The 12563-nt window shown below is 49.7% G+C and overlaps 1 protein-coding gene across 1 annotated transcript in view; it reads left to right on the top strand.

The window, feature by feature from the left end:
- LOC147114705 (D-serine dehydratase) overlaps window positions 1-11775 on the top strand; it is a 144483-nt gene extending 132708 nt beyond the window's left edge. Inside the window, 1 exon segment of the mRNA XM_085992108.1 lies at window positions 9758-11775. Within this exon segment, the coding sequence (XP_085848234.1) occupies window positions 9758-9847 (90 nt within the window). The 3' untranslated portion in view covers window positions 9848-11775.
- Window positions 11776-12563: the final 788 nt, after the last annotated feature.

The following is a 12563-nucleotide window of genomic DNA, read 5'->3' as shown; positions in this document are numbered from 1 at the left end:
TGTGAGGTATTTTTTTGATGCTTCTTCTACCTCCATTTGCAGATACGCCTGGGCCAGATCAATCTTAGTGAAGCGTTTCCCTCCAGATAGCGAGGCGAAAATATCTTCAATCCGCGGAAGTGGATATTGTACGGTGTGAAGGACCGGGTTCACTGTTACCTTAAAGTCCCCACAGATGCGAATCATCCTTGGTTCCCCAGACGTGCTGCTAAATGACTTTTTCATCACAGGGACGATGGGTGTAGCCCAGTCGCTCCAGTCTACCTTGGACAGTACACCTGAACATTCCAGGCTCTCCAGCTCTGCTTCGACGGCTGGGCGGATCGCATAAGGTACCGGTCTGGCCTTAAAAAATTTTGGGCTTGCGTTTTCTTCAATTTTAATCGTCGCTGTCATGCCTTTTAGTGTTCCGAGTCCTTGCTGGAACACTTCTTTCGCGTCAGTTAGGATCTTTGACAGTCGCCCAGGTGTGACGTCGTCATCCTTTTTGTCAGCCACAGTCAGTGCCTGTATGGAATGCCAATCCAGTTGTATTTTCCGGATCCATTCACGTCCCAGTAATGGTGGTCCTCCATCTTGCAATACATACAGGTCTAGTTTTGGTGTTTCCTTACCGTTATATATAACGGTCACCCTTATTTTTCCTTTGGGGTAGACTTTTTGCCCCGTGTACGTCTTCAAAATAATTTTTGTGTCTCTCAAGCGTATGTGTGAGAATAGCTGCTCGTAGTCCCGTCGGTTTACGACTGTTAGGGCTGATCCTGTGTCCAATTCCATCTTTACCTGGACTCCTGCTATCTTGAGAGTGACCCAAATGGTTCGGTGATCCTCCGTTGTGATCACATTATGTAGTTTCAGACAACTCAGTTCCCTGCTTTCAGAGTCGTTATCACTCTTTTGTTCATCTGAACTATTCTCCGTCATCTTATGTACCTTCTTGTACTTTCCTTTGGTAGGTTTCTTATTGCTGGTTTTCTTTCCCGACCTGCAGACTCGTGCTATGTGTCCTACTTTTCCACACTGTCTGCACACTTTGTCTTTGAACCAGCAATCATTCTGGTCATGTGTTGTTCTGCCGCAGCAATAGCACTTCTCTGTTCCATATGACATTTCGTTTGTGCCATATTCTTGCGGTCTCTGTTGTATCTCTGCAGCACCCCGTGCTGCTGCTTCATATGATACCGCAATGCTGAAAGCCTTTTCCAGCGTAAGGTCCTTTTCAGATAAAAGCTGTTTCTGGGTTCCTTCACTTTGAAGCCCACACACAAACTTGTCCCTTAAGGTATCTGCCAGACCCCCTCCAAACTGGCAGTGTTTCGACAGTTTGCGCAGTTCTGTTAAATAATCAGCATTGCTTTCATCCTTATGCTGGTTCCGTTTGTGAAACTTGAATCTTTCTGCTATCAGCAGCGGTGTGGGGTTTAAATGTTCCTGTAGTATCGTTATTGTAAAGTCTGTGTGTTCTAGTTGTAATTAATAACACACAGACTACAAGATTAAAGTTCAACAGGTCTTTGCTGGTTGGAGGTCAGGACTATATGAAATACAATCTTACTACACAGTGCTTATATACCGGTGGTCACCACCAGTATTACGTATACAGCAGCCAGAGAAAGTAGTACATCTCTTAAGGTGGAACAGGCTTAAGTTCTCTTAAGGTGGAACAGGTTACATACACCACAATCCTCCCTTTTTAGCTTAATAGTCATATCCCCATTTAACATAACATCATAACATATATACATATATAACTTCAGGTATAAACAGTTCAAAGGTTCAGTCTCTCAGGAGGCCTTCTGATTCGGTCTGGATAACGCCTTTCAGTGGTCTCTGATTCTTGTTGCTGAGGTGACTCTTCTTGTTGGTTTCCTATGTATTGGACGTCATCATCAGGTACAGTCCCTGCCGAGGTAGATGCTTCAGGTTCATTAACGTCTTCCACAGTTGTCTCTGTCGCAACCATGGTTTCGACCCTTGCTCTTGATTCTACCAGTTGATCCGCATGACGCCTTATTACATTGTTACCAATATCTACTGTGTACATCAGAGGTCCTTGTCTGGCCCGAATTGTTCCGGACTGCCATTTTTCGTTTCCATAGCCCCTTGCCAACACTGGTTGTCCTACTTCGAAACTTCGAGTGGACTTGTTATTAATATGCCGGAACTGTTTGTTTTCCACTTCCCTCTGCACATTTGGTTTTAACAAGTCCAACCTGGACCGCAACCTCCTGTTATAAAACATCATGGCAGGACTTTGGTTAGTCACTGCATGAGCGGCGTTTCGATACGCCATTAGGAAATTGTCCACCTTGTGCTGTAGCGGAATCTGATCATCGTTCATGGCCTTTATTGCCTTTTTGAATGTTTGGACAAATCTCTCAGCCAACCCGTTTGTCGCCGGATGATATGGGGCAGAGGTATAATGTTTCACCCCATTCTTCTTTAAGAATTTTTGGAATTCTTCCGACACGAACTGTGGTCCGTTGTCCGAACAGATCTGTTCTGGCAATCCATTCCTTGCGAATATTGTTCTTAACACCGCAATTGTCTTTTCTGAAGTAGTGGTATTCATCTTGATCACTTCTGGCCATTTGGAATGTGCGTCCACCGCAATTAGGAACATGGAGTCCATGAATGGACCAGCAAAGTCAATATGTACGCGTTGCCATGGGGCTGAAGGCCATTCCCATGGGTGTAGTGGTGCGATCGGAGGTGCATTTTGCACTTTTTGGCACCCAGCGCAGCTTTTCGTCAACTCCTCTATCTGTTGGTCAATACCCGGCCACCATACATAAGCCCTAGCAAGACTTTTCATCTTAACTCCCCCCAGATGACCTTCATGCAGTTCTTTTAGAACTCTTTCCCTTAACTTGGGAGGAATAATCACTCTTGTCCCGTACATCAAAGTACCATGGCAGACGGACAGCTGGTCTCGCCTTGCCGAGAATGCCGGTAACAGAGGATCACCACGTGTTGGCCATCCTTTCACTGTCACCTCGTAGACTCTGGACAGTGTCGGGTCGTTCCTGGTTTCTCTTTCAATACTTGCATTGGTGACTGGTAAACACTCGATGATGGTCGAATGAAATAACTCAACAGGGTCAACTTTCGTCGTTTCTTCTTCTTCAGGTAGTGGCAGGCGCGACAGCCCATCAGCATTGCCATGCTGCTTCGTACCTTTGAATTCTATTTGATATTGATGTGCCCCTAGGAAAAGGGACCATCTCTGGAGGCGCTGTGCTGTCATCACTGAAACACCCTTCTTAGGGTTAAAAATGGATACCAACGGCTGATGGTCTGTCAGAAGTGTGAATTTTTGGCCCTGCAGGTAATGATTAAACTTCTTCACTCCCCATACAAGGCTGAGAGCCTCCCTATCGATCTGCGCATAGTTGCGCTCAGCGGAGGTCAATGATCTGGATGCAAACGCGACTGGCCTTTCCGTGCCATTTGGCAACTTGTGTGAGAGTACTGCCCCAATACCATATGGAGAAGCATCACAAGCCAACCGAATAGGCAGTGTCGGGTTGAAGTGAGCCAACACTTCCTCTGAGGTGATCAATTCTTTGCTTTTGCGAAATGCCTTCTTACAGTTTTCGCTCCATTCCCATGGTGCCCCTTTCTGTAAAAGAGCGTTTAGCGGCTGCAGTACCGTAGATAGATTTGGTAGAAATTTATGGTAATAGTTAATCAATTCTAGAAACGACCTCAACTGAGAGACATTATCCGGAGCGGGAGCCTTTACAACTGCCTCTATCTTGTCAGGAGACTTATGAAGCCCCTCCCGGTCAATGACATGACCACAGTACGAGATCCGCTTCTGGAAGAACTCACATTTCTGCCGATTAACTCTAAGTCCATACTCTTTCAGTCTGTTGAGCACCAGTTCCAAGTTTGCGAGGTGTTCTTCATCACCATCACCTGTAATCAGAATATCATCCAGGTAACATTGTGTGCCTGGAATTCCCTGTAATGCCTGCTCCATGGCCCTCTGCCAAATTGCTGGAGCCGATGCCACTCCAAAAACCAGCCTATTGTACCGGTACAAACCTCGATGCGTGTTGATCGTGAGGTATTGGCGTGACTCTTCTTCAACCTCCATCTGCAAGTACGCCTGCGCCAGGTCTATCTTGGTGAAGTGTTTCCCGCCAGACAACGAAGCAAAAATATCCTCAATCCGCGGAAGCGGATACTGCACCGTGTGAAGCACCGGATTAACGGTGATTTTGAAATCTCCACAGATGCGAACCTTCCCTGGTTCTCCTGGCTTGTTGCTCGAAGGACGTTTCATAACGGGAACAATGGGCGTAGCCCACTCACTCCAATCTACCTTAGACAGTACACCTGAACGTTCTAGCGCTTCCAGTTCCGCTTCTACAGTAGGTCATATTGCATAGGGTACCGGTCTGGCTTTAAAAAATTTTGGTTGTGCATGTTCATCAATCTTGATGTTTGCCGTAATTCCTCTCAGTGTTCCCAGTCCCTGCTGGAACACCTCTTTAGCATCATCCAATATTCTGGACAATCGTTTAGGTTTGACATCTGTTTCCCCGGAATCTACCGTTAGTGCCTTCAAGGAGTGCCAGTCCATATTCATTTTCCTAATCCACTCCCGTCCCAGTAGTGGTGGACCTCCTTCAGGTAGCACATATAAGTCCATTACTTGGCTTTCTTCGCCCTTGTGGACCACTTTTACCTCTATCTTTCCGATGGGGTACACTCTTTGCCCCGTGTATGTTTTCAATATAATCTCCGTATCCCGTAGGGGAATATGTTGGAATAACCTTTTGTAATCTTTCTTATTCATGACCGTCAATGCCGATCCAGTGTCCAATTCCATCTTTACTTGGACTCCTGCTATCTGAAGGGTGACCCAAATTGTCTGGAGATCTGCATCCTTACCAACGTTGTGTACTCTTAAGCTACCCAGTTCATTACTGCTAGCGTCTGAATCTGACTTCTGTTCGGTCGAACTGTTCTTTGTCACCTTGTGTACCTTTATGTATTTTCCTTGCGGTGACTTTTTGTTGCTGGTCTTCTTTCCTGACCGGCATACTTTAGCTATGTGGCCAAGCCTGCCACACGTTCTGCATTCTTGGTTTTTAAACCAACACTGGTTCTGATCGTGCGTTGTCTTTCCGCAACGATAACATTTTACAGTACTCAAACCCAATTTATTTGTACTGAGTTCCGGTGACCATAGCTGCATTACTGCCGTGCCTCTCGCTGCGGCTTCGTGTGCTGCTGCCATAGTGACCGCTTTCTCAAGCGTCAGCTCATTCTCCTCGAGCAATCGCTTTTGTGTATCTTCTTTTAATAAACCACACACAAATTTATCTCGTAGTGCCTCTGTCAGTCTCGTTCCGAATTGACAGTACTTTGCTAGCTTACGCAATACCATTAAATATTCAGCATTGCTTTCATCCTTCAGCTGCCTTCTGCTGTAAAATTTAAATCGTTCCGCTAGCATCAGCGGCGTGGGGTTTAGGTGATTTTTCAGGACAGTAACAATCTCCTCGAACGTCTTATCCGCCGGTTCATCTGGTGATAAAAGGTGTTTCAATTGCCCGTATGTCTTCGCACCCATTAAGTTTAATAATGTTAGTGCTTTCTCTTCATCTGGGATTTTATTTGCTTTACAATAATTTTGTATGCGTTCTACATACATAGCCCAATCTTCGATGTCGCTATCAAAGGTATTAATGTTCCCATGTTTAGGCATCGTTGCAATTTAATTTATTTTTATTTTTATCCAAGATGGCGGCTTCCGCGCTCTTGTCTTTGTCCTCCGCCTACAAAATGGCGGTTTTCCCACGCTTGGCGGTCTTCACCCTTCCCCCGACGCTGTCTCCGCTTCACCGCGGCTCTCGCGCCTTCAGTTGCCCCCAGACGCTGCGTCTTTTTAGCCCGAATGCGGCCCGGCCCTTATCACCAGCCGCAATCGATGTCCCCGCGCTGCGCCTTTCGGCCCGAATGCGGCCCGGCCCTTATCTCTGGTCGCGATCGATCTCACCGCCCTTATTCCTCCGTCTTCCCTCCCCGTCTGTACAGCCAATGCGGCCGACTTTCTGGTCGCGTCGCTGCCCGGCTTACCCACTACCGAGGTAGAAAGAAGATAGCTGACAGCCGCTGATGGAGGCTTCGAGTTCAGGATGTCTTCTGCACTCTGGTTTCTCGATGTCTGCCGCGTGACGTGTCTTCCAGCAGGGTGATGAGGGTGGAAGCCTCTCTTCGACGTCCGTTCTGTGGACGAAGCCGCCGTGGATATAACTGCCGCAGGGTAAGAATCGGACTCGTCGCCACTGTAAAGTCTGTGTGTTCTAGTTGTAATTAATAACACACAGACTACAAGATTAAAGTTCAACAGGTCTTTACTGGTTGGAGGTCAGGACTATATGAAATACAATCTTACTACACAGTGCTTATATACCGGTGGTCACCACCGGTATTACGTATACAGCAGCCAGAGAAAGTAGTACATCGCTTAAGGTGGAACAGGCTTAAGTTCTCTTAAGGTGGAACAGGTTACATACACCACAGTTATTATGTCTTCAAAACTCTTTTCCATTGGCTTCGTTGGGGTTACTAGATTTCGTTATAAACCATACGTCTTTGCACCCATTAAATTTAACAATACCGACGCTTTCTTGTCATCTGACACCTCATTTGCCTTGCAGTACACCTCTATTCGTTCGACATATGTAGTCCAATCTTCGACTTCATTGTCAAATGCGGTGATACTGCCACTCTTCGGCATTTTGGGTGTGGTTTAAAATGGCGTCTCCCAATGGCTTAAAATGGCGTCTCCCGCGCTTTCCTTCCTCCCCCGCTGCTGCCAACGCCGCTCCTGGCGGTGCTCATGGCAATGGCGGCACCCTGTAGGTTTCGCACGCTTCTCCTGTGCTGCTGCCAACGCCGCTCTCGGCGGTCCTCATGGCAATGGCGGCGCCTCGCGGGTTTCTGCGCGTCTCTCTCTCCCTCTCTTCGACGCTGCTCGGCCCCTGAACACCGGCTGCGCCCTGTGCGCTCTGCCCTCTCTCTCCCTCCCCCGTCGACGCTGCTCGGCCCTTTGCTGTGCCGCTCGGTCGGGCTCTAGCCCGCCGCTGTCTGGGAAGGGTCTGCGCACTACCTGTTGCCAGCCCGTTTCGCTGGACCACCTCGACTGGAAAGGCAAGCCTGGCTCTCGACAGCCTCCCCCGCAATTCTCGAGTCTCTGCTGGATGACTGGGCGGTTGCCCGTGGTCGACGCCCGAGTCTCTGGCCTTGACCTCCAATCCACTGATCTCCAGGAACGAATCCCCGGGAAGTGATGCAGAGTTGCAGGTAGGTTCGAACTTGCCTCGTCGTCAATGTTGTGTCCGTGTATAATAAGACACAGACTGCAGGAGAAACGGTACAACAGGTGTTTACTAAACGTGGCTCACACTGGAACTGCCTGTACAGATTACTACTCAGTGCTATATACAGGTGTGGTCACTGCCGGTACTACAGTATACATGAGCTGTAAAAAGTAGTTCCCCTCTTTAAGGTATGTACATTACAAACACCTGGTCTCAGCTTGGAAGTAATGAGGAGGGGCACTTAGCACCCCCAGGTTTAGAAAGGAGGGAGGCCAGAGTTCCTGCTCCTGCTCACAGTCGGGTGCCCCCCTGCTGGCAGAGTAGCATGTTGATGCTTACTGTCCAGGCTCACATACGACAAATGGTTACATAATACCGGGGTGCGGGGGCACCAATGCCCTCGGAAGAGTCAGTGAGTTCAAGGGGCGGGGGGGAGGAATCAGGAAAGAATAATACAAGTGACTGAGACAAACCAGGGTATGGAGATTAGATATAAAAGCTGGTGGACTGTAGGAGGAAAGGAACGCTGAATTGAAGGGTATGCTGGAAATCTGTAATTAAGTGTGCCAGTCACAGTCTGACAGAGAGTAGTGTTGCGTATTGGACCCTTCCCCAGAGCTTCATTCCTGGAGATTGGGCCCCCATTGAAGGGGTAAATCTGGCAACTTTTTTCGTAACTCAGCGTTACCCGAGTGGGGCAATAACCACCTCACTGCCCCACCCCCACCCCCCTGCCCCACCCCCATCTCACTACCCCACCCCCCTGCCCCACCCCCACCCCCCTGCTCCACCGCCATCTCACTGCCCCACCCCCACATCACTGCCCCGCCCCACCTCACTGCCCCACCCCCCTGCCCCACCCCCACCTCACTGCCCCACCCCCACCTCACTGCCCCACCCCCACATCACTGCCCCACCCCACCTCACTGCCCCACCCCCCTGCCCCACCCCCACCTCACTGCCCCACCCCCACCTCACTGCCCCACCCCCAGCTAACTGCCTCCACCCCCACCTCCCTGCCCCACCCCCACCTCACTGCCCCACCCCCACCCCCACCTCACTGCCCCACCCCCACTCCACTGCCCCACCCCATCTCACTACCCCACCTCACTGCCCCACCCCCACATCACTGCCCCACCCCCTGCCCCACCCCCACCTCACTGCCCCACCCCCCTGCCCCACCCCCACCTCACTGCCCTACCCCCACCCCACTGCCCCACCCCCTCACTGCCCCACCCCCTCACTGCCCCACCCCCACCCCCCTGCCCCACCCCCTATCTGACCCACCCCCCTCACTGCCACACCCCCACCCCCCTGCCCCACCCCCCTCACTGCCCCACCCCCCCTCACTGCCCCACCCCCTACCCCACCCCCTCACTGCCCCATCCCCGTCACTGCCCCACCCCCCTCACTGCCTCACCCCACCTCACTGCCCCACCCCATCCCCCTGCCCCACCCCCTCACTACCCCACCCCCCTCACTGCCCCACCCCCTCACTGCCTCACCCCACCTCACTGCCACACCCCCTACCCCACCCCCTCACTGCCCCATCCCCGTCACTGCCCCACCCCCCCTCACTGCCTCACCCCACCTCACTGCCCCACCCCCACCCCCCTGCCCCACCCCCTCACTGCCCCACCCCCCTCACTGCCTCACCCCACCTCACTGCCCCACCCCCACCCCCCTGCCCCACCCCCTCACTGCCCCACCCCCCCTCACTGCCTCACCCCCCTCACTGCCCCACCCCCCTCACTGCCCCACCCCCACCCCCCTGCCCCACCCACCTCACTGCCCCACCCCACCCTCACTGCCCCCCCTCACTGCCCCACCCCCCCTCACTGCCCCCCCCTCACTGCCCCACTCCCCCCTCTCTGCCCCACCCCCACTTTTGCCCCACTCCCAGGCTGCCTGCCCAGATTAAGGGGCGATTGGGAATTTGCTACTCGGATGGAGTGCTTCTTTATGAATGTCTTATATGTTCTGAGCGAATCATGGAATGGTCTCACATCTCGCCTCTCTCTCTCCCTCCCTCTCTCCCCTCCCTCTCTATCTCCCTCTCTCCCCTTCTCTATCCCTCTCTCTTTAACTCTCTCCCTCTCTCTATCTGTCCCTCTCTCTCTATCCTTCGCTCCTCCCTGTCTCTCCCTTCTCTCCTCACTGTCTCTCCCCCTGTGTTTTCTGTCTGTCTCTATCTCCTCTATCCACTCTCCTTCTGTCTCTTCCTCTTCCCTCACTCTCTCGCTCTAAATTTCTCCTTCTAATGCTCTCTTCCTCGATCTCTCTCTCTCCCCTTTTCCTGTCTATTTCTCACCCTCTCCCTCTCACTCTCTCCCTCTATCTGTTTCTTCCCTCTCCCTCTCTGTCTCCCTCTCTCATTATCACTCTGTCTCCCTCTATCTCTTTCCCCCTCTCCGCAGGCCTGTGCCACTGCAGCAATGCATCCCGTCTACTACGTGCACTCGGAAGGGAGGATTGTAGCTGAATGGAGACCGACGCGGGGCTGGTAGAACGAGCAGACCATATGAGGACATTCTACTCTCTCTCTCTCCCCCTCATCTACTGAAGGTGCAGTCAGGTGCAGACGGTTGCACTCCTTGCCCAAATGCCCAGGGTGATCCTGGACAGTGAGGGTCAGCAGCCCTATTGTACCATGGGTGGAATCACAGCTGAATGCCATCCTGTTCTCTCCCAGCATGAGTCACTGGATTGAATAAAGACAGAATCGGGCTTGGCTGTGATGCCCTCCATGGTAGAATAGGCTTCTGATACTCACACACAAAGAATGGTCCCTTGAGAAGGATATGGAGCCTGTGGAACACTCTGCTTTAGTGAGAGGCTGGAGAACACTGGGGCTGAGAGCCTAATGCAAACATTCTTACAGACTGGACATCAGTCAAACCCTGACTGTCACTGCCAATGTTACGTGCTCTGGACCCCTCAGCTGTTTTACTGAAGTAATTCAATCTCGGCCTTCCTGTGTCCTCTGGGTAACTTTCATTCTAGAATTATAGAATTTTGTGGCGCAGGAGGAGGCCATTCGGACCATCTGTATCAGCTCTCTGAATGAGCTCTCTGCTTACTCCCACCCCCTGCCTTTTCCCCATACCCTTTTACATTTTTCTTTTTTCAAATTAACCACTTCCCTTTTAAAAGCGATTCTACCACTGTTTCTGGTCGGGCGTGTCTCAACAACACTCTCTTAACGCCTCCCTTAGTCCTTTTGCTGATGATCTTAAATTTATTCTCGATTATTGACCAAAGGAAATGATATTTCCCAATTTACCTTGTGAAAACCTCTCCTAATTTTGAACACTTCCATCAGAACTCCTAGAATTACAGAATGATACCGCACAGAAGGAGGCCATTCGGCCCATCGTGCCAGCGCTGATTCTTTGATAGAGCTATACAATTAGTCCCCTGCACTTTCCCCATAGCCCTGTCATTTTTTTCCCTTAAAGTATTTATCTAATTCCCTTTTGAAAGTTACTATTTAATTTGCTTCCACCACCCCTTCAGGCAGTGCATTCTAGATCACAACAACTCGCTGTGTAAAATAATTGTTTCTCATGTCACCTCTGGTTCTTTAGCCAGGCAACTTAAATCTGTCTCTTCTGGTGACCAGCCCTTCTGCCACTGGAAACAGTTTCTTCTTATTTACTCTATCAAAACCATTCATGATTTTGAACATCTCCATCAAATCTCCTCTTAACCTTCTCTGCTCTAAGGAGAACAACCTCAGCTTCTCCAGTCTCTCTACATAACTGAAATCCCTCATTCCTGGTACCATTCTAGTAAATCTTTTCTGTACCCTCTCTAAGGCCTTGACATCCTTCCTAAAGTGTGGTGCCCAGAATTGAACACAATACTCCAGTTGAGGCCTAACCAGTGTTTTATAAAGGTTTAGCATAACTTCCTTGCTTTTGTACTCTATTCCTCTATTAATAAAGCCAAGGATCCCATATGCTTTTTTAACAGCTTTCTCAACTTGTCCTGCAAAGATTTGTGCACCTACATCCCCAGGTCTCTCTCTTCCTACACCCCCTTAAAAATGTACCATTTAGTTTATATTGCCTCTCCTCATTTTTCCTACCAAGATGTATCATTTCACACGTTAACTTTCATCTATGTGTCTGCCCGTTTCACCAGGCTCTATGTCCTCCTGAAGTGTGTTACTATCCTCTTCATTGATTACTACATTTCCGAGTTTCGAGTTAGCAGCAAACTTTGAAATTATGCCTGGTATACCCAAGTCCAGATCATTAATATATATTAAAAAGAGCAGTGGTCCTAATGGGGAACCCTGGGGAACACCACTACATACTTCACTCCAGTCTGAAAAACAACTGTTCACCTTTACTCTCTGCTTTCTGTCCCTTAGCCAATTTTGTATCCACACTGCCACTGTCCATTTAGTCCCATGGGCTTTAATTTTGCAAACGAGTATATTATGTGGTACTTTATCAAACACCTTTTGAAAGTCCATATACACAACATCAACTGCACTACCCTCATCCACCCTCTCCGTTACTTCATCAAAAAACTCAATCTTCCGAACTTTCTGTGTTTTAAGGAGTCCCCATTTCTCTAGCCTCTTGTTACATTTTGCTCCCTTAATTCTGCAAGCTGATGGACATCAGGTCATGAGATTGTGAGCCCACTGGGCATGACGGATCCCTGATTCATTCCTAATTATCTTAAGCTTCAAGTGAAAGAGATAGTTAAAATCTTTAATCTAAGCAGGAAATCACCAACAACAACAGCAACAACTTGTATTTATATAGCACCTTTAATGTAGTAAAATGTCCCAAGGCGCTTCACAGGAGTGTTATGAGACAAAAGATTTGACACCGAGCCACATAAGGAGAAAATTAGGGCAGGTGACCAAAAGCTTGGTCAAAGAGGTAGGTTTTAAGCTGCGTCTTAAAGGAGGAAAGAGAGGTATCGAGGCGGACAGGTTTAGGCAGGGAATTCCAGAGCTTAGGGCCTAGGCAACAGAAGGCACGGCCACCAAAGGTTGAGCAATTATAATCAGGGATGCTCAAGAGGGCAGAATTAGAGGAGCGCAGATATCTCGAGGGGTTGTGGGGCTGGAGGAGATTACAGAGATGGGGGGATGGGGGCGAAGCCATGGAGGGGTTTGAAAACAAGGATGAGAATTTTGAAATCGTGGTGTTGCTTAACCGGGAGCCAGTGTAGGTCAGCGAGCACAGGGGTGATGGGCGA

The sequence above is a fragment of the Somniosus microcephalus genome, chromosome 7 (genome assembly GCF_052327205.1).
Source record: "Somniosus microcephalus isolate GS21.2 chromosome 7, FLI_Smic_1.0, whole genome shotgun sequence".
NCBI lineage: Eukaryota > Metazoa > Chordata > Chondrichthyes > Squaliformes > Somniosidae > Somniosus > Somniosus microcephalus.
Note: the sequence above shows the minus strand (reverse complement) of the source record. Positions and strands in the feature narration are given on the sequence as shown.